Below are 20,121 nucleotides of genomic sequence, written 5' to 3' on the forward strand. Positions count from 1 at the left end.
GCTTAAGCAGGAGTAAGGAACCAAAGGGCCAGATTCCCTTCTGGGCAATCTTCTGGGGGCCACATACCAGTAGTAGGTGGGACTAGCAGCAAAACTGAGTGGTGCAACAAATGTAAATTTTATATTATCAGCAGACTAGTTTCTACATACACATTTCATGGTATCTTCAATCCCGGCAAGCAAGCAAGAGGTATTACAAGAGTCCATGGACACATTCCAGCCACACAGAAATGTTCAAGGACGGTGCACAGCAGGGACAGTGAGGGATGTGGCTGAGGATAGGATGTTGTCTGGGAAGAGTCCTGAGGGCCCAGTAGAGAGTCCTGAGGGCTGCATTTGGCTCCCTGAGGTTCCCCGCCAGGAATGGGGGCTTAGGGTAGTTCCATTAATCAAGGCACAGGTCAAGTTAAAGAATATGATTTTTGGACCGGCTCATTACAAAAATACTAGAAATATACTTTTCAGCTTTACAATTCGGTTGAATTTCCCTGTAACCCATGTTCTGAACTCAGAGGTTTCCATATTGACGTGCTACTTTTCAAAGGAAACAAAACAAACTAACATAGGCACAGGACTTAAGTTAAGGTAAAGGGACCCCTGACCATTAGGTCCAGTTGTGGCCGACTCTGGGGTTGCGGCACTCATCTCGCTTTATTGGCTGAGGGAGCCAGTATACAGCTTCTGGGTCATGTGGCCAGCATGACTAAGCCGCTTCTGGCGAACCAGAGCAGCGCACGGAAATGCCGTTTACCTTCCCGCTGGAGCGGTACCTATTTATCTACTTGCATTTGATGTGCTTTCAAACTGCTAGGTTGGCAGGAGCAGGGACTGAACTGAGCAATGGGAGCTCACCCCATCGCGGGGATTCGAACTGCGACCTTCTGATCGGCAAGTCCTAGGCTCTGTGTGTTAACCCACAGCGCCACCCACATCCCCAGGCATAGGACTTACCAGGCAGTAAATCAAATCAAACTCAAATGGGGTTTAATTCTGAGCGGGCAAGTATAGCAACGCAACGTTAAGAGAAAAAGCCGCGAAGCGCCTGACTCTTCTTAAACCATTTTAGCTAACCCCCATCACTTGTTTTCTTTTTGAACCTACAGATTAAGCCCTGCTACTATCTTCCGTGCTTTGTGACATCCAAGAATGAGTGCCTGTGGACAGACATGCTTTCCAGCTTCGGCCAACCAGGGTATCAGTCAAAGCATTATGCCTGCATCAAGCAGAAGGAGGGCTACTGCAGCTGGTACAGAGGATGGGCACCTCCTGATAAAACAACCATCAATGCCACAGACCCCTGAACACCCCCTTTTCTTTGTTCCTTCCCTCCCATGCGGCTGAGCATTATTTGGACACTAACTCATATCAGATCATGATGACAACCATGATATTAGTGCCTGTTTCTTGCGAATTTTAGCACTTCGAACTTTGGTGTTTGTTTGTTTTTTAAATCTATGCTGTCTTAACTGATTATCTTTTTTTTGTTTTGTTTTAAATCACTTAAAAACAACAACACAATCGCTATCACCCATTTTTGGTCAGAAGAGATTTATCTGGGAACTTCTGTTTGCACACCAGATAAATAAGGGAGCTTTGGCTCTCAGTTATGTATCACTCTATATAGCAATATAATCTATATTTTTGTAGGAAAACAAAAATCTCAAAAATTTCCCAGATGGGTATTGTATCACAATTCCAGCCCCCTCCCCAAGCTGCTTCTTCACTTCCACATTCAATCCTCAGACCATGTAGATACTCTTTTTTAAAAAAAAAATGCAACCAGTTAGGATTAACAATGTGAGCAAATTTAAGCCACACACCGAATGGATGAAAAGAAAGTGATGATGTTTGAACTGGATAGAGCACTGGGGGGATTCAGCTGTCATGTGCATTAAAAGCACTACATCAAAATGCCTGTCTCATTTGAAATGTGAATGTAAAAGCTCCATTGTAGTTCTGGGTTGTGCAAGAGCATAAATAACAGCTTTTAAAAATAAACACCAATTAATGGGAGTGAATCCCTCTCCTAAGTACGGAGCAAACAAGTTCAGAACCAAATCAACACCAGGCATTTTGGGGTTTTTAGCCAGGCTTCAAAGAGGCCTTTTCAACATAAACCCCTAATACATGCAAATGTATCAATACAAAATAAAACAAATAAATACACTTAAACAAAGATACTTGGAAAGAGAGGCAAAGGGAAGTCTGGAGGAAAGGAAGAAAAAAAAGTAATCTAATTAAGGCTATTGGCATTAAGAAATTAGATGCCAAAACACTGTTTTGTTGAATGGAAATGTATATAGATATGATGATATAAGCTATTTTTGACAGGACATGGAATTGTTTCATGCTATAAGCAATGACAAGTTTGAATCTTCACATTCCAAGTCACTGGATACTATTTTATTTTTTTGTTTAAAACTAAAGAGGTTGACTTTCCGCTGTTTCTGCAGTAGTGACAATAATGGGTGTTTATTCCCCATGCTATGTGCTTCCCTCCTCTCCTTTTAGCTGCAATAAGGGCCAATGCACACAGTTATTCGAAGACTGAAAAGTCACTATGTTTCCTCCTCTTCACCAGTCATTATCAAAGCAGTCTTGGGAATGTGCCCTGGTTAATCAAAGTGAAAAACAATTCTGTTTCTAGGACTTTTCATTGTGTGGCGATTATACTACACAGGAGCCTTTTCACACTACCATATTGCCATATGAATACTATGCGGAGAAACACTCCTTGGTCATTCTTTTTCCTCCTCTGAAATGATCTGCATCAGTCTGCATAGTAGCCAGAAAAATACGCTGTATGGGTATATAACACACCCATCTGTGCTACCAGAGAAATACTTAGGAAGTACAGAATTCCCTAAGGCTCTAGAAATCACCTTCTAGCAATGCAATCCTATGCATGTCTTCACAGAAGCATGTCCCTTTGAATTCAGTGGGACTTATTCCTAGGTAAGTATGTATAGGATTGTAGCCTAAAGGAACATTTTAGTGATGTATTACCTTGCTGGCTATGATTAAGCAGAGCTATGCTTGTGGGCTCAGTAAACCTTCTGGCAATAGGGATGAAGGAGGAGGTTGTCCCACCTTCACTGTGGACTTGGTAATTTGTTTGTTTTTATTATGAAAAAGTATAATATAAAAACATTGTAATAAAAGTACTTTACATTATAATGTTGTCAAGAAGCAGGGTTACTGATGGGATGGGCAACTATATACTTTGCGGAGGCTGTGGAATGGGGTGAAATATTGACAATGAACACAAGTTTTCTTTACAGTACTTTTTAAAAGTTGGTTTTTGTGTGTGTCTTAATTTGCTATCTGTCTTCAATTCATTCCAGTGTAGAAAATAGAGCTGTCATAAGCTGGAAAGCGATCAACTTAAGCATGTGCCTAGCTACCTTCTTAGAGGCAGGGAGAGCTTCATGTGTGCATTGGAGCTCCCACAACCACGCTGAGTCATGACCTGGAGTTCAGGGCTATGATCCTGAAATAAATAATCCCTGTACTGTACACAGAAAACCAGCATATCCCAGAGAAATCTAAGCTAGTTCCCTTTTTGCTGATGTCTTATTTTTCTGTAGGAAGTTATTTTAAGACGAGGGAGCATTCAGTCATGCAATCCGTAGTCTGTAGACTGAAGTGGTTTTATCACGTGGTCTGCTGGTTGTGCAGATTGGTCCTAATCTCAAGACTGCACCCATGTTCTTGCTTGCTACACTAGGCCAGTAGCAAAGGTCATCCAGTGTTCCCTCTAGCAGCAGAGTTGGACCCTGAGGCAGTGCTGGATTTAGGGCAGTGCTGGCAGTTCCCCCACATAGGGTGCTGAGCTGCGGGGGCGCAAAATTGAGAAGATCCATTTAAGGGTGCTAAATTTTGGGCTCACACAGGGTGCCATATTATGAAAGATCACCAAAGTCCACCCCTGCCTGGACCTGGGATTTTTGTACAACGAGCCGGAATCCATAGCAAGAAGTGAGAAAGAGCAAGTTTTGCCAATTGTAAGATAGGACTCAGTGTGTCTGGTTTCGTACTGGTTTCCAGGGAGGAAATATCGACCCTTTAGGGCACTTATTTTAAAGCCATCATTGTGATGGAATTGCTGACACTTTCACAGAGCTATTGGCAGCAGAAGCATTCTTGAACTTCTGAAGAGCTACATTGGCAAAAACTGCAGCACTAACACTACTTCTAATCCAGCCAAAATCAATGGCATTGTTCTAAAGGCATATCAATTTTAGTATTGAACCACAGGGGTGGAACCCTCCCCATACTTTGGAAATTAAAAGCTGCATAGTGGGCACTGATAATACAGCTTTTCTTTAATGTCATACAGAGGATTGTATGGGCACAAAATAGTGCACTTCACTACAATATACGAAGACATATGAGAAGTGTTTTAATGTTTTGAACTTGTCAAAACCTCTGCGCAGATTCGCTGTCCCACATAAGGTTTGAGGACAGTAGCTCATTCATAGCCAGTAGGATGCACTCTCCAGACCTGTCTACGTACCTATAAATCAGATCTTGAAAAATTGCCAAGGCCACATAAAATCATATTGAGACTTGAGTTAATCCTCTCTCCACCAAGCCTTCACCCTTCTGAAATGGAAGTTAACAAGTCTAGCAGGCCAAATTCAGTGAAGCCAGTGTTATGACTGATGTGGGTAGGGAGAGTATTTCAGTGTTTCTAGCAGTGGTTGTTATTTATCAGCTTGCTGGAGATAAGGTGGCCTAAGTTCAGTTTGTGTCGTTTCTGAGATAAACCTAACATGAATTCAGATCTTGAAAGGCAAGAAGGGGAAGCAGCTTCCTGTTGACTGGGTTGTTAAAAAATGTGATCTGTATTTCCACTGAATGGCAGCTCTGCATTTGTATTATTTTCACTGACTGTAGAATTTTAAGATCATAGCTGAGACTTTACAGCTCTGCTATCAAGCTATTGTAGAAATCTCTTTAATTGCCAAGAAGGTATGTGTCTTTATACAGGCTATAATATATGTGTGTGCTTTGTAGGAAAACAAACAAAAAAACAAACAGGCCACCCATAGGGGGGGGAAGTAAGTTCTTTTTGTATACAGATTTCCATTGTACATTACAGAAAGTAAAGAGTTGTTGGAGGGCATGCAACACAACTAAGAAGGCAAGGGCAGAAGAGAACAACCTTTCACCACGCTGATAATCAAGCCATCAAAGAGGGTTGTTTGGGGTTTTGTTTTGTTTTAAGAAGGAGTCAAATGGAGGGTAAAGATTGAGGGGGAAGAACCCAGCAAAAAATACATTTCTTTTGGGAGATCTCTACATTTTTAGTGTTACTAATAATCAGTAGTGGATACTGGGGTGGGGTAGTTGCTGCTGCTTACTGGGAAGGAGGGTGGGGAGCAAGGGGGGGAAGCTTGGTGCTGTGCAAATGCACTGGCAGGGGCGCCATATTTGCTGCATCTGAACAGCATCAAACTCTCCTGCTACCTTGACCTTCCCACCCTTCACCCCGGTAAGCAGTAATGACTCTGCTGCCAGGAAGTCAGGTAAGCACCACTGCCCCATCCTACTGTCTGCTACTGCTAACAATTTTTTATAAAACAAAATTGCAAACTGCTTTATAATCTTTGCTTCATTCCCTTGCACAACAACCCTTGCCATCATTCCCATTTTACAGGTGGCCAGGACAAGAGCGGGACTTGAAACAGGTAACCCTGACCCAAGTGCAACTCTCTATCCACCACACTGGCTTTTCAGCATTATAGCTATTAAGCTGAGCTTTGCACTTGGTGTATGGGCACTAGGTTGGGCTGTAAATCTGCATTCTTTTCTCTTCTCCATTACTATCAGTCTGGGAGAAAACGTCTCCCCAGAAGGAATGTAATTTTTGCTTAGTTTTGTAGCACTGTTTACAGTTTTCCTCCTTGTTTTTGTTATTTATAAATTTTATATTCAATGAATGTATATTGTCTTTTAAGGTAATAATGTTCACTTTTTATAGTGTCCTTTTATTCTAAAACAATAAAGTGTTTTATTTCTATCACAGATATTTTCCCTTCTTTAATTTGGTTGACAGTTTTGAGCTATCTGACTGGCTATTGCTGGTTAGTGGCAGAAAGCTGATGACTCATGTTTTTCAGACACTTAGGGTATGCTCACATTACCACTTACTCCGCAACCATATTGATCCTTTACAAATACTTCTGTTTGAGGTGCTTTTTCTCAAACCGGCTTCAATCCGACTAGAAAACTTAAGCCACATTCACTTCATGCTTAAGAATAGTGTGTGCATTTAAGACAGCCATCGTGCCTTTGCAGATAAGTGTGCATACCCAGAATACAGCTTCATAAATAGGAGTTCTGGGGTGTGGGTGGGTGTTGCAGGGGGCGGAGAAACCAAAAAGGTAATGTATATTGGATGAAGACATCCCTGCCCCCATTCTGATGTGAACTACACTATACAAATGTGGCTTGAAACCCAGTGCGGAAAAACAACCTTGCTGCATTTTAAGCCACTAATGTGAATGTCAGGACTGGTCGTTGTCCTCTTCAGATCACACACAAACGCTTCTTGTTCTTTTATAACTTTTTATTGCGTATTAACAAAACAATCTTATAAATGGTTCTTAACTATTATTCCTCAGAGTCACTTATTTCAGATACCTTCTGAGCTCTGCTTCTCCATGACCAGCCACTCTCAAAATGGCGAAGGCGCCTTTCCCTTCGCTTTCCCGCTCTTTTTTTCTAACCTCCTGGCTAGCGCTGGCTTGTATCTCCCCTCCTCCGAATCTGAGCTAGAACTTAACCCTTGCCTTTCCTGTGAACAGCCAGTCCCTCCCTGTTGTTCCTCTTGCTCTCTTCTATTAGATTCACTGCTCTCCTCCCTCCCTTGGGGAATGCTTTCTCCCTCTGATAAACTGGAAATTTCTAACTCTTCCCTGACAGTGAACATGCCCTTAAGCTCCACAGCTTTCAATTGGTCTTAATTCCTAATTCCTTAGAATTCCCACTCTGACTTCTGCGTCATCCCTGGGAATTCTCATTTCCTCTTTCTCTGTGCCAAAGCTGGGAACAAAATCTAGCGTGTGTCGGTCACATAGCTTTCTCATAATTATTATGCATGAAAATTGATTTTTATTTTTTATTTGGAGAAGAAGATAATGATCATATGGGGATCACTGGCCATGTGCAAATGCAAGCAAAATTTGCATTCATTTACATTAGTTCAAGTTCATTTTGCTACTTTCAAAACTGTATCCAGTAGTCAAAGCAATATATGGCGTGTCATTTGTGAGGTTCTGCTTTATCCATCTTGAACTGCGAACAGAGTTCAGAAGATTAACAAGTGCAGAAAAAAGCTCTAGTTGCATGATAAGCTGAAATTCTATACCAAGTTAGACAATTGGTCCATCCAGCTCAGAATCCACACTGACTGGTAGCAACACAGTCTATCTCAGCCCTACCCAATGATGCAAGGGAATAGAATGGGAATCCTTCACAGAGAGCAGCTGGAGTAATCTAGTACAGTGTCCTCTCCTGCAGCAGCTCAGATCCAAGGGAGATTATGGCACTCAAACTTTGAATAGTAGCATCCTCACTTCTTCTCATGCAAGAGGGTTCCCCCCTCTGCTCTCCTTACACTTCATAAATTATCAGCAACTCTTGATGCCTCAGCCCTGGCTGCTTATAATTCTACAAACACAGATGTTTTAGGCCCATACACAGTATTATAATTAAACAACCACTTAGAGGTTTTATTTACAGTTAAACATTATACAGCATTTGTTACATTACTAGAAACGAACTGGTTCAAACTGGGGTTTTTGAATGTTACTGCCCTAAGGCTCTGTACAACAAAAGAAAAAGTTCCCCAGAAAAAGTATGGGATGGTTGGTGTTTTTTGTATTCTAAAAAGAACAGTACTGCTTTAATAACCTCTGCATTTCTTTTGTGGATTAAGTTCTTTCTTTCAAAAGAAAAAGTACTTTTGCTAAGCATATCCAGACCTCTTTTTAGATGTATAAAAATAAATGCACTAAATCTTTTTTTCATGTTATAAGAAAAAATACCCAGACTTCCATGTAAATAGTTATAGTCCTTATTGAGATTTTAAATGAATAACAAGCAGTTCTTTTTCTGTGAGACCTCCAGGTATAGAGTGGTATATAAAGAAATTAATATTATTATTAATTTCTAGAGTCCACTGGATCACTGACAGAACCAAAGCTCCCAAAAGGAAAACTTGGGTGAGAGATGGGGAAATAAGTTTATAACTAAAGGAAGTCAGTTTGGGTCACATTTTTCAAACAGACTTCACAGAGTAATCCTGATGTAAATGTTTATTAGCAACGGTATCACAGCTTTTTAAGTACTGTGTAGTTCTCATCACTGAAAAGTTCAGATCAGTTGTAATGCTGAATGCAAACCCACACATCTTTCCAGGTACTGTACCACACAGTCTGCTTTATTTGTCCAAATGGAGGAACAAATTCCTGCAGAAACAGCTGCATTTACTCTGAATGCAGTCCTGCACAGCAAAAATGATATTGATGGCACCAAGGCATGCGGATAGAAATACAGAGCATAATCTAGGCCACATGCACAGCCTCTTCAGACAAGCTTCTGACGCATCCCACGTTGCCTGCCCCTCCCATTGCTACTGCATCTTTCTCTGCAGTGCATGGGAGATGCCATCACCCTAGTCATGAATGTTATACTGTTATACTTTGTGTGTAGACAGGCACACAGGCACAAGTATGATAAGGAAACATGGTCATCAGAACTGGGGCACCAGCAGCCATCATGAACACTGCACACATGAGGGAGGAATGGCCATCAAGGCACCAAGCCTGAAGGTGTAAAACTGACCAAATGGGATGGGCATATCTGTTGACAGACACAATGTCACACCCATCAATACTGGCAAACTTGAAGACACAAAAAGATACATATGGAATCCATCCTTGTAGTGCCGGATTTACCTATAAGCTAAACAAGCTATAGCTTAGGGTCCCACTCTCTTGAGGGCCCCCCAAAAAATTAAAGGAAAAATAATCACTGGATGTACATTTCCAAAATATAAGATAAAAAACAAATAAAATAAAACCTACATACAGCAACAGTGTTTTGTGATGTGTAGGCAGTATAGCCCCCTCTGGACAGCAATAACGTGGTAGCATCAGGGAACCATCACAAAATAATAATAATACTAAAGTGGAATAAATTCATGATAAATGCACTCTTCTTGTCTCAAGAACATATTGTGGAGTACACCCGTAATAAAACATTAGTCTGGAAGGGCCTACAGAATGGTTTTCTTGTTCTCTCCAGTGTCACAGTCCCGTTCTCTATATATCATAGCACACCATCAAAGAAAATAAACCCAAGGTACTTACCATCTGTTTATGGCTTGGAAAGAAGGTTTGCTCCACAAGAGGGAACTTCTCAGGACCCAGAGAGTTGAAGATTTTAATTAGCTGAGAGAACTAAAATGGAAAGAAAGAGGATTCATGTAACTTAACAAGCACATAAATATAACAATTCCTATCCTCAGAAGTGGTCTTTGGTAATATGGCAACCTGAGCAAGGACAAAATCTGCTCCCATCCTATTTCTTATTTTTACAATAACTTCTTTTGGTAAATTTGCTTTTAAAATGGATATTCTGAATATTATTATTATGTGACCCCTCATCTCAGCACCCTATGGGGAACTGCCCACACTACCCTAAATCCAGTACTGTTGTCCTGCCCAAGGCCATCATCTTCTGCCCCAAAGAGCAAGAGCAAGAAATGGAACCTGCGGTAGGGGCATAAAGATTCCTAAACCACTCCTACTGAGTTCTATGCGGAAGCACAACCTTGGGACAACTTGGGACATAATTTGAGATGCACAAAATGAAATATTCACAATAGACACTGGCAATTCCAGGAGCAAATTTATCCCCCCCCCCAATGTCAAGGCATACTCCTTGACAAGCTCCCCAGTGAATGGATCCTACAGATAAAAGTAAAGTTCATTTGGGAACAATACTTCACAAAGGGCAAAAATTTAGAGGCCAATTATGGGCAGCAGCAGGAGGAGCATTGCTTTCCTCTCCTTTTTGCTTGTGCTCCAAAAAATCCCACCTGTCATAAAGAAAGGCCTTTTAACTTAGGGTGCTTCTTAGAAAATTAAAGTGCACATACTCTTCGACCCCAAAGAAGTGTAAAAAATATATGGCATGGTTGTATGCCTCTCAGATATTGCTGGTCTTCACCATTTGTCTAAATAAACAAAACTATTCCTTCAGGGGGAAAATTAAATATTTTAGAAAATCCAGAAATCTTCCAACAGCATGTGACAGTGCAAAAGTCACCAGCAAGCCCAGTCAGAGATCAGTGCATGCGGATAAATAAAATATCCTGCCATTTCCCCCTGCGATTATTGTTGGCAACACAGGTTGTTGACCCAGCATAAAGAAGCGAGATTGCCTCTCTTAACTACTTACACTAACCCTGAACATCTGATGAGAAAAGCAAAAGAAAACTGTTTTGACTAGCTCAGTGAGCAAACATAAGAAGTTACAGCTGTGTGTTTAAGTGTGTGTATATGAGAGAGAGATAGGATAGACACAACAAGCAAAAGAGGAGTGTATGTTAGTCACTGTACAATTATGTAGCACATTCGAATATAAAAACATGTGTGATCTATCTTCTATATGCATGCCGCAGTTCACATGGGGGCAATCTGCCATTCCTTCACCAGGTTATGCCAGTCCCTGGTCCCAAACTTGTACAAAGCAGCAGCACACACAAAAATGTTTATTTATTTGCTTCCAAAACGTATACCCTGCTTTTCAAATGCATTTGCATTGCTCATGGCAGCTGCGTTGCACTGCTCACAACCTGGGCACAGGTAGAGAAGGCCCTCTCTTTTTCATTCTGACTCCATCATGCTTCAGACACTGGTGTGACACAGAGAAAGGCCTCTCCAAGAGATCTAAGAGAGCAAATAGGCTGATAGGGGAGGACCTCACAGCATATCATTTATATATTATGTATTTGTAAATGCCTTTAGCCTGCACTGGAATGCATGCTACCACATACCAAGAATGGGGTATGAAATGCACTTCACATGGATGACCTATAGTAGCTTTCCTACTTCGCTTTGGAAAAAAGATAGAAAGAAAGAAAAATAAGGAAAGGTAATTAAACTTTCACTGTCTCTGGAGGGCCGGCAGAGAAAACAACATTTAACAGAGAATATTTATCCATCTATGGTGGTACCAGTTTGCTATCTCTCCCAGCTGCTTCTCTCTGTCAGCGTACATTGTAGCCTTCTTTATCTTTGAACTCTGAGGCCTTAGTTTTAATGGGCATCTTTAGAATGTACTTGTGCCCACCTGAAACAAGTTAATGGGGAATAATAACCTTTTGCTGAATTGTTTTCCTTGCTTGCTTTGCATACCTCAGCCAAATATACTAATTCATTAATTAATTGTTATGTTTGTGTGACCACAATAAGTGAGCTAACATCATCTGATGGTTTTAGCACCAGCATCTAGATAGGTATCAGGGAAATGACACTTCCAACCATCCTACCACCAGTTGCCCCATGGGAAGGATCCTGGTGGCTTTTAATAAGTTGATGCTGTTTATTGCCATTTTAAAGAACATATTTTAATGTATCCTGGAAGGTGGGATATAAATAATTGTCATAATAAGTAACAAGAGCCATGTTCAAATATATAAAAGGATGTCACATAGAGGAGGGAGAAAGGTTGTTTTCTGCTGCTCCAGAGAAGCGGACACGGAGCAATGGATCCAAACTACAAGAAAGAAGCTTCCACCTAAACATTAGGAAGAACTTCCTGACAGTAAGAGCTGTTCGACAGTGGAATTTGCTGCCAAGGAGTGTGGTGGAGTCTCCTACTTTGGAGGTCTTTAAGCAGAGGCTTGACAACCATATGTCAGGAGTGCTCTGATGGTGTTTCCTGCTTGGCAGGGGGTTGGACTCGATGGCCCTTGTGGTCTCTTCCAACTCTATGATTCTATGATTCTATGATTCTATGATTGGTAGGGTGCTTTGCTAATTCCAAGTAACATGAAATACCATCACACTGTGGACAATCTAGTACTATATAGGAAGGTTAAATTTTGACCATGGAAGTAGAATAAATAAATAAAGGAAAACATGCTAATCTGAGTGAAAATAAAGTAATAATTTTGTTCTGCAACTCAAGGCTTATTTCTATGTTGTATATGTAGCACATTTTCAGCAAAATATTGATGAGCAGATGCCTTATTTCAAATACTTACTTTGTAGCTTACATATCTGCAATAGAGTAATATTAATTCCCAAAGTTTGCTGTCTCAATTTCTTAATAGTCTGCTATAATTTCAGGTCTGTATTCCTTGTCAGAGATGACCTCAGCAATGTAAGTTGTGCTTGAAATGCATATCTGACCCATATCCAATCAAGTAAGCCAAAAACTGTTTCCAATGCCAGTTTGACCTCTTTGATTTTATTAAGCAGTAGTGGGAGAAAGTAGAGTCTACGAGCTCATCAGGACTTAAAGAATCTGGGCAGCCCAATACCATAAATCACCTTATGATTATGATTACACAGTACAAATATTGTATGCCGCACATCCCAGGGGACAATGTGAAGGCACCTGGGACTACCACCTTGCTGAAGCTAAGCAAGTCTGGCTTGGATCATTGCCTACATGGGTAGCCACCTGGGAACCAACCATATCTACATTCACTTGAGTCCCATGATGGAAGAAACACAGGATACAAATGTAATAAAATATACAAAAAATCCTGCACTTGGCAAATAAAGAACAGCCATGCTTTTCTGCCCCCATCCTGGTTTTATTAGGGGGAAATGGCACACTGTGTTGTGATCCCTGCTTTCCATTCAGTTTTCAGAATTTAAAATCTGCTCTGGAGGATTGGGGGAACAGGTTTGGTGGGGCACAAGGGAAAGAAAGGGGGGCCAGTTCCATTGTGCAAGCAGTAATACTTGTGCTGAAGGGACTATGGCCTTGTAGTACTTTGAATACCACCCCATGGATCTCTGGAGAGAATGGAACCTTTTAGTCAGACCCTGACACCTGCAGGATGTATCAGTGCCAGAAGTCTAAGCCTTTATCAGGTAAACTATTTGCACATGACAATCCTCCACTCTTCCAGATTACTTAATTCCAGGCCATTGGAAAATCCAGTGTGTGGTTGCCACATGCCAGACAAACAACACTTATAAAGTACTGAGTTGCCTGTGACAATGTTCTCTCAGCAAAAGCCCAAGGCCTGCTTTCCTCAGTTCAGCTATTTGGCCTGTTAGGTACTGAGTTGCACAGAATCCTCAGTCTCACAGCATACCTGGTGTGCTTGAAACCAAATAACAACAAAATAATTTAGATTTACCAAAACAACCAAAATATTAAATTGGGAGCTTCTTGCAGTACGGGGATCCTCAACTCCCCTCTCATTTCATGTAAGGAAGCTTAAGAATGGCACCTACCACCCAGGGCTTGCTGCAAAAATTGTAGATGGAGAAAAGAGAATTGACACTGTGGACTCCACCATATTGGAGGCCGATGATGAGGCTGCGGAAGTCCTCTCCTAGTGCCATGCTGTAAGCATGCTGCCGGATGAGAACAAAGTCAGGCTTGAAGGATCTAGAAGACATAATCCGAGGACATTTATTAAAAGTCAGTCAAGTCATCCACTTCCTATCAATTACTTTCTTTTTTGCTTCCAATGCTTTTCCTTCCTATAATTCTAAGATTTCAAAAAAGCACCAGTCATTGTTATTATATTAAAGACATCAATAAATAAAATCCTTCATTTTAGGATTTACGAAACAGAACTGAGAGGACTCCAGGTACATTTCTCACAGTTTCCATTATGGGCTCAGACAGGAAGGCTCATACAGGAATGATGTACAACAAGAACTAAAGATAATAAATTAGGAATGGTAAAGTGTCTTTCCAGCCGTTCTCATGTGAAAACTCTGGATGGATCTGGTGGCAATTTTTTGCAATGTGCTGCACAGATGACAGAGCAAAAGCAGTCGCTGAATTCTTAAAGCTGGAGACCAATTTAAAGATCACCACATGGCATTTATGAATGAAAACATCTATCCATTAAACACATATGTTCACTTTTTAAAGAATGTTTTCCCATAGAGAACACAAAGTGAGCATTGTCTGTTTTGTCATAGGTTGCATATATACCATACATTTAAAGCATAACCCCCCAAAACCTGTTGTTTGTTAAGGGTGCTGGGGATTACAGCTCTGTGAAGAATAAACTACAGCTCCCATAATTCTTTGGGAAGGGGAGTACCTTAAATGTGCTTTAAATGTATGGGGTATATGCAGACACAGACTCCTTAGTTGATAGAAGAGTTCTCCTTTTGAGGTTTGCTTATTTATTAACTAAAATATTTATATACTGCTGTATCACAAAAATACATAGCAACAGTTTATACCTACCTACCTATCTACACCCTTGCCAAACTTTTTATCATAAAAAGTTAAGAACAAGTTAAAAGCAAAAGAAGTTAAAATCAAGCACCAATAGACTATTGTGGGAAGGCTGCTGGTCTGAATCTACCTAGGATAGAATAGACAAGTATAGAAGAGCTGCTTCTCGCCTCTTGAATTCCCCTCCCTTGTAGATTAAATCTAAACATTTTAAAGCAATTTTATAACTTGAGCTGTTTATTATTCAGGGTGTTTTCTGATGAATTGGGTTCAAACTTGGGAAAGTGTTTTAATATTTATTGGGTTACTTTTATTTCATTTCACTGAATTACTTTTTAGGCACAGTTTTCCATCACAAGAAGAGCTCTGGTAGATCAGACCCAATATCAAACCAGTCCAGTATCCTGACTCGTACAGCAGCCAGCCATGCCTTCAGGACACCCACAAGCCAGAAGCAGTGTCCAGGTAAGGCAGAGCCACTGCGCTAGCTTCCTGCCAGGTGGGTCACCATTGCCTACTGAGAGATGGATGAGGTGGTGGGTTGTCCAGCGCATTTGCTTCCTGCTGATTTCCCTGCTGCCTCACCCCTCTCCCTTCTGGTAGGCAACAGGCCCCCACCTGCCAGGAACCTAGCATAGAGGCTTAGACCCACCTGGCAAAAGCTATACGCCTTCAAGAGATTATTTTCGCATCTGTTGTGGGACACCTGAGTATTGTAGAACACGAGTGAGCAGTATTTAGATCAGAAGCTACTGATAGATCTTGGGGTGATTTGCAGGGTTTCTTATTTATTTTGACTTCATAAAATGTATTTACTGCTTGATTGTTATAACAAACAAATTACCCAAACTAGTTTAGAAAAACAATAAATGAGTAACAATCAAGACATTCAACAAAATTAAACCAGCAACAAATTAACTAGCTGTTGTTTCCCTTTTATTATAGGTCCTTTGATATTAATGTTAGCTCTTAATGTTGCTGCCATATAGGACATCAGGCCAAACGGGAAGGCCTAGCATGTTGAACTAGGCCCGGGGGCGAGATTCCCCATAACTGCCTCATACAGGCAAGATTCAGGTAGGTAGGCATGTTGGTGTGACACAGTCTAAATAAATAAAAATTAAAAAATTGTCCAGTAACACCTTAGAGACCAACTAAGTTTGTTCTGGGTATAAGCTTTATATGCATGCACACTTCTTCAGATACACTGAAACAGAAGTCACCAGACCCTTATATATAGTGGTACAGCGGGATGGGGATTTTCTCAGAAGGATGGTAGGAGATGGGTGATTGACTCAATGGGTATGGCAAACCTGTTGACGACTGTTAACGACCGCAATTAGTCCTACAGGAAAAAGCAAGGGATAGTATGCAGATGACCAAAAATATCTTTAGCATATGTAATGAGACAAGAATCCAATATCTCTATTCAGACCAGGTCTGAATAGCTTATACCCAAAAGCTTATACCCAGAACAAACTTAGTTGGTCTCTAAGGTGCTACTGGACAATTTTTATTTATTCACACAGGCAAAAAAGAGAGGTCCCCACATTCAAGAATCCCTGCTTGGCTGTCCGGGTTCAGGACCTGCTGTGTTTTGACTAAAGAGGAGATTTGGAACTGAACTGTTTTCTCAGGACTCAGTGCAAAGCAGGGAGAATAAATAATTAGGCAATAAGATGTGACAGGCTGCACACTGCTGTGGTATTATTGGCCTCCTCAGGCAAAGTTCTGAGGCATAAATCCAGCATATCTGTCACTTCAGCTAGCTGAGAAGAACGATAATCTCCCAAAGAATGTCCTTTTTCAGGTGTGCCTGAGCTAATAGGAAACAACAGTGATGACCTTAGAACAAACCCCGCGATGCACTGCGGCACCTCATGGACAGTCATTCACATGGGTCGTGCCGAAGTAACAGGGCAGCACTGCTTTACCCTTTAGTGTAAATAGCTGAAATCATATTACAGTCATATGTGACAGAGACTTCAGGTGTCCTTAGTGTTCTCTGGTTCAAGTAATTGCTGTGATGGCTAAATAAAAACCCAAGACTACAGCGAATCTGAGTCAACTATTCACAGTTTCACAAACAGTGGTCAGCCAAAATTGGCAGCTGCTACAACTCTCTATATTTTCTGACGTACAAAGGCTGGGGGCTTGTCTCTGACTTGTTGAGCTTCAGAGACATTCACAGTATCCCAGATGCAAATTATATAGCTTTAGTTCCCCTAACTTGAGCCCCCTGCAATCTTTTTTCTTTTCTTTTTTTGGTAGGAGGCGAAGGTTTAAAACTTCCTTCTCCCTGTGATTCCCCTTGTGCTGCTCAGCTGAATGGACTTTCAAGAAGGAAGGAAGGAAAGTAGGAGAAAGGAAGAAGGAAAGTGGGGGAAAGTAACCTTTTTTGGGGGGAGCTGCATCCCTTCTTAACTGATCTGTGGGAGAGTATGCTATGGGCCATGTGTGATTAAGCATGTGTGATTAAGCAGTGGGTCAGAAGCAGGTCAGGGAGTGCGGATCGCAAACTGCTGAATTAGGGATAGGGGGGAAAGCATGTTCCATGGAGACTATGCATACTGACTGGAGAATGTGCATATTGCCCAAAACATACACAAAAGCAGTTGAGATATGCATATTCATGAAGGCCTGTTGGAGATTATGCATATTGGCCAGAGAATGTACAGAATTCAGTCAAGATCTGCGCATTCCCCAAAGCCTGTTGGGAATTATGGATAATGGTTGTGAGAATGTACAAAAATTCCCCCCCCCAATATGTAGGAGAAGAAAAGATCTCATTCAATGTAAATGATATGTACAACTCTAAAAAAAAGAAATGTATATCATGTAGATACTGTTACCAATATAAATATAACATAAATACAATTACCAATAAGTTATTTTCTAATAATGTTCCTAGGCTATGTAGGTGACTATCTTCTTGTGCCTTATGGTGCACATACATGACACACATTCTACAATCTAGTTTTATCATATTTACCAGCTCTCAGATCCCCAAAATTAAATCTTTTATGCTAGGGGTTCTTTTTTCCAGTGGGAACATTTCCAAATTTTCTAATAAACTTTTTTTTTTTTTACATAAGCAAACAATTTAACAAGTGGATTTGTAAGTAAATCATAATTTAAGCAGTGGGTCTCTAAGTAAATTGTATCTGGTTATAACATTAATTTTGTTTCTTATAAGCCCCCAAATGGACCTGATTTGGGGGCTGATGCCCTCCCATTTCATCACTATTTTCCCTTTATGTTTTAAACATCCGGCCCTCAAATACATTATTTGTCTTAATCACCCCATTACTATACCTACTGATAGATTGTCTAACAAAGATGTATCTCCTATTTCCTCATTGTAACAAACTATTAAAAATTGTGACTCAATTTTCTCTTGTATACTTGTTCTCAACATTGACCATATTCTTTGACTTTTATCAGTTCTTTGTGTATAAATACTATTTTTTCTTGCATGCAGAATAAGTACCGGTAGTTTTCTTAAATCTATGCACTACAGTGGTACCTCAGGTTACATACACTTCAGGTTACATACACTTCAGGTTACAGACTCCGCTAACCCAGAAATAGTGCTTCAGGTTAAGAACTTTGCTTCAGGATGAGAACAGAAATCGGGCTCCGGCAGCGCAGCGGCAGCAGGAGGCTCCATTAGCTAAAGTGGTGCTTCAGGTTAAGAACAGTTTCAGGTTAAGTATGGACCTCCGGAACAAATTAAGTACTTAACCTGAGGTACCACTGTAAATACAAATAAAACAGGATTCTCCAGGGAATCCTTCCTTGATATCAAGGTAAAGGTAAAAGGTAAAGGACCCCTGGACGGTTAAGTCCAGTCAAAGGCGGCTATGGGGTTGCGGCACTCATCTTGCTTTCAGGCCAAGGGAGCCAGTGTTTGTCCACAGACAGCTTTCTGTGTCATGTGGCCAGCATGACTAAACCGCTTCTGGCGCATGAAGGACCGTGACAGAAGCCAGAGTGCATGGAAACACCGTTTATCTTCCTGCCACAGCGGTACCTGTTTATCTACTTGCACTGGTGTGCTTTTGAACTGCTAGGTTGGCAGGAGCTGGGGCAGAGCAATGGAAGCTCACCCCGTTGTGTGGATTCGAACTGCTGATCTTATGATCAGCAAGCCCAAGAGGCTCAGTGGTTTAGACCACAGTGCCACCCACTCCTTTATATACTAAGGTAGCTTTCATAAGACACTCTCATTTTACCTCCACAACAAGTTAGGCTGAGAGATGGTGCAAACCTAGTCACAAAGTGAGCTTCATGACTGGACAAGGATTTGAAACCTATATATATATATATATATATATATATATATATATATGCGCACCATAGTGGATTTTATGTAGATCTTTATAACAACTTTTCACAGTTATATCTCAGGATAAAGTTCAGATGTTATTTAGAAAGGGGGGGGGTGATTAAAAATGAAAAGGGGAAAGAGGGCTTGGAAAGTGGATTGTTTCCCAGGATCAAGTGAAAGTCATCTGGAGTTCCATATGTGAACAACAGAGTAGAATCAGACCCTCAAATGCTAACCTTTGCCCCCCCCCCTTAAAACTAGACTCAATAAAAGGCCATGATGAAAGGAGGCAAATTAAGATAAGAATGATACATGACCAAAAACAAAACAAATTTAAATAGGGCTTTCATCTTTCCTGTGATTTAACTATCAAAAACCTGGGTCCTGGTGAGCGATAACTCCTTCAGATAAGGAATATGGGATGTGAAAGAACTTTGGAAGGTATTAATACCCCCAATCTTTCCCTGCCCTTGTCTGCTAACAGTATTTTTTATTTTTATTTTCTGGCAGCTGCCTCCACTCCAAATGTTTTCCCAATAACTGTCAGCATCTTTCTCACACATAGGCTGGACGCCAGCTGCTGAGGAGTTAAAGAGGGACATTATTCATCCAGAAGATAAGCAAACCCACGACGAGAGTAACCCCCCTGCCCCAAGCAGCTGTTTAATAGCAGCAACTGGAGAAGAGATGGCTAAAGGCTGAGAAAAAGAGAGAACTTTCTATCCCCCCCGCCACTTTTTAAAGAAATCATGGTGATGGTGACAGATTAAGTCAAAGTAATTTGTATAACTGCATAATTTCTAGACCTTATATATATCAATCTGTCTGGGATGCTTATAGCCAGATCCCATGAGCCACCCTATTGTCAAGTAAGAGTTTTAACATGGGATGAAACGGCTGCTGTGTCATGACTAGCAATATAACACTCATATTTATCCAGAAAAGAACATTTCAAGACGGGTAAAGGTATTTGTACACTACCAATAGTCATCATTGTCAGGTGCAATATAGATGCGAGGCTGCTGAAGAAATCCTGGTCTTCTGACAAGTAATATTTCAGTTACATTGGCACCTAATTTGTTTGCTGCCTCACGGTGTTGGTGACGCCATTTAAAGCCCCCAAACACTTTGGGACTCGGATAAATGAAACATCATATGTTCCCACATGAACCTACCTGCATTCTATAGTCATCAGAACAGGCCCTCCTACCTCTTCCTGCCACTCCATGATGGCAAGACATAGTTAATGGTTTATTGTAAATGCACAGGTACCTCCAGGTTCAATCCTCCCTAGTGTAAGCAGGAGCTGCAAATCATAATCCCTGTTTTAG

General features: G+C 40.9%; 2 protein-coding genes across 6 annotated transcripts in view; one reads left to right on the top strand and one right to left on the bottom strand.

Annotated features, from left to right (window-relative positions):
* Positions 1-6,030, top strand: part of TIMP3 (TIMP metallopeptidase inhibitor 3) — a 47,566-nt gene extending 41,536 nt beyond the window's left edge. Inside the window, exons 5-7 of one of the 3 annotated variants that reach the window (XR_014516363.1) lie at positions 1,104-2,639; positions 2,681-5,328; positions 5,506-6,030. Coding sequence is in view for 1 of the 3 variants with exons in the window: in XM_083462246.1 (XP_083318372.1) it covers positions 1,104-1,301 (198 nt within the window). In the remaining 2 variants the exon portion in view is untranslated. Of the gene's footprint in view, positions 1-1,103 lie in introns of all 3 variants that reach the window. The other 2 variants (XR_014516362.1, XM_083462246.1) reach the window with 2 other exon arrangements.
* SYN3 (synapsin III) overlaps positions 1-20,121 on the bottom strand; it is a 175,397-nt gene that overhangs the window by 122,241 nt on the left and 33,035 nt on the right. For all 3 annotated transcript variants that reach the window (XM_083462173.1, XM_083462174.1, XM_083462175.1), the window contains exons 5-6: positions 13,494-13,650; positions 9,381-9,470 (exon numbers count right to left, since the gene is read on the bottom strand). In XM_083462173.1, the coding sequence (XP_083318299.1) occupies positions 9,381-9,470; positions 13,494-13,650 (247 nt within the window). The remainder of the gene's footprint in view (positions 1-9,380; positions 9,471-13,493; positions 13,651-20,121) is intronic.

Source organism: Podarcis liolepis, assembly GCF_965112155.1.
Source record: "Podarcis liolepis genome assembly, chromosome: 10".
Taxonomy (NCBI): Eukaryota; Metazoa; Chordata; class Lepidosauria; order Squamata; family Lacertidae; genus Podarcis; species Podarcis liolepis.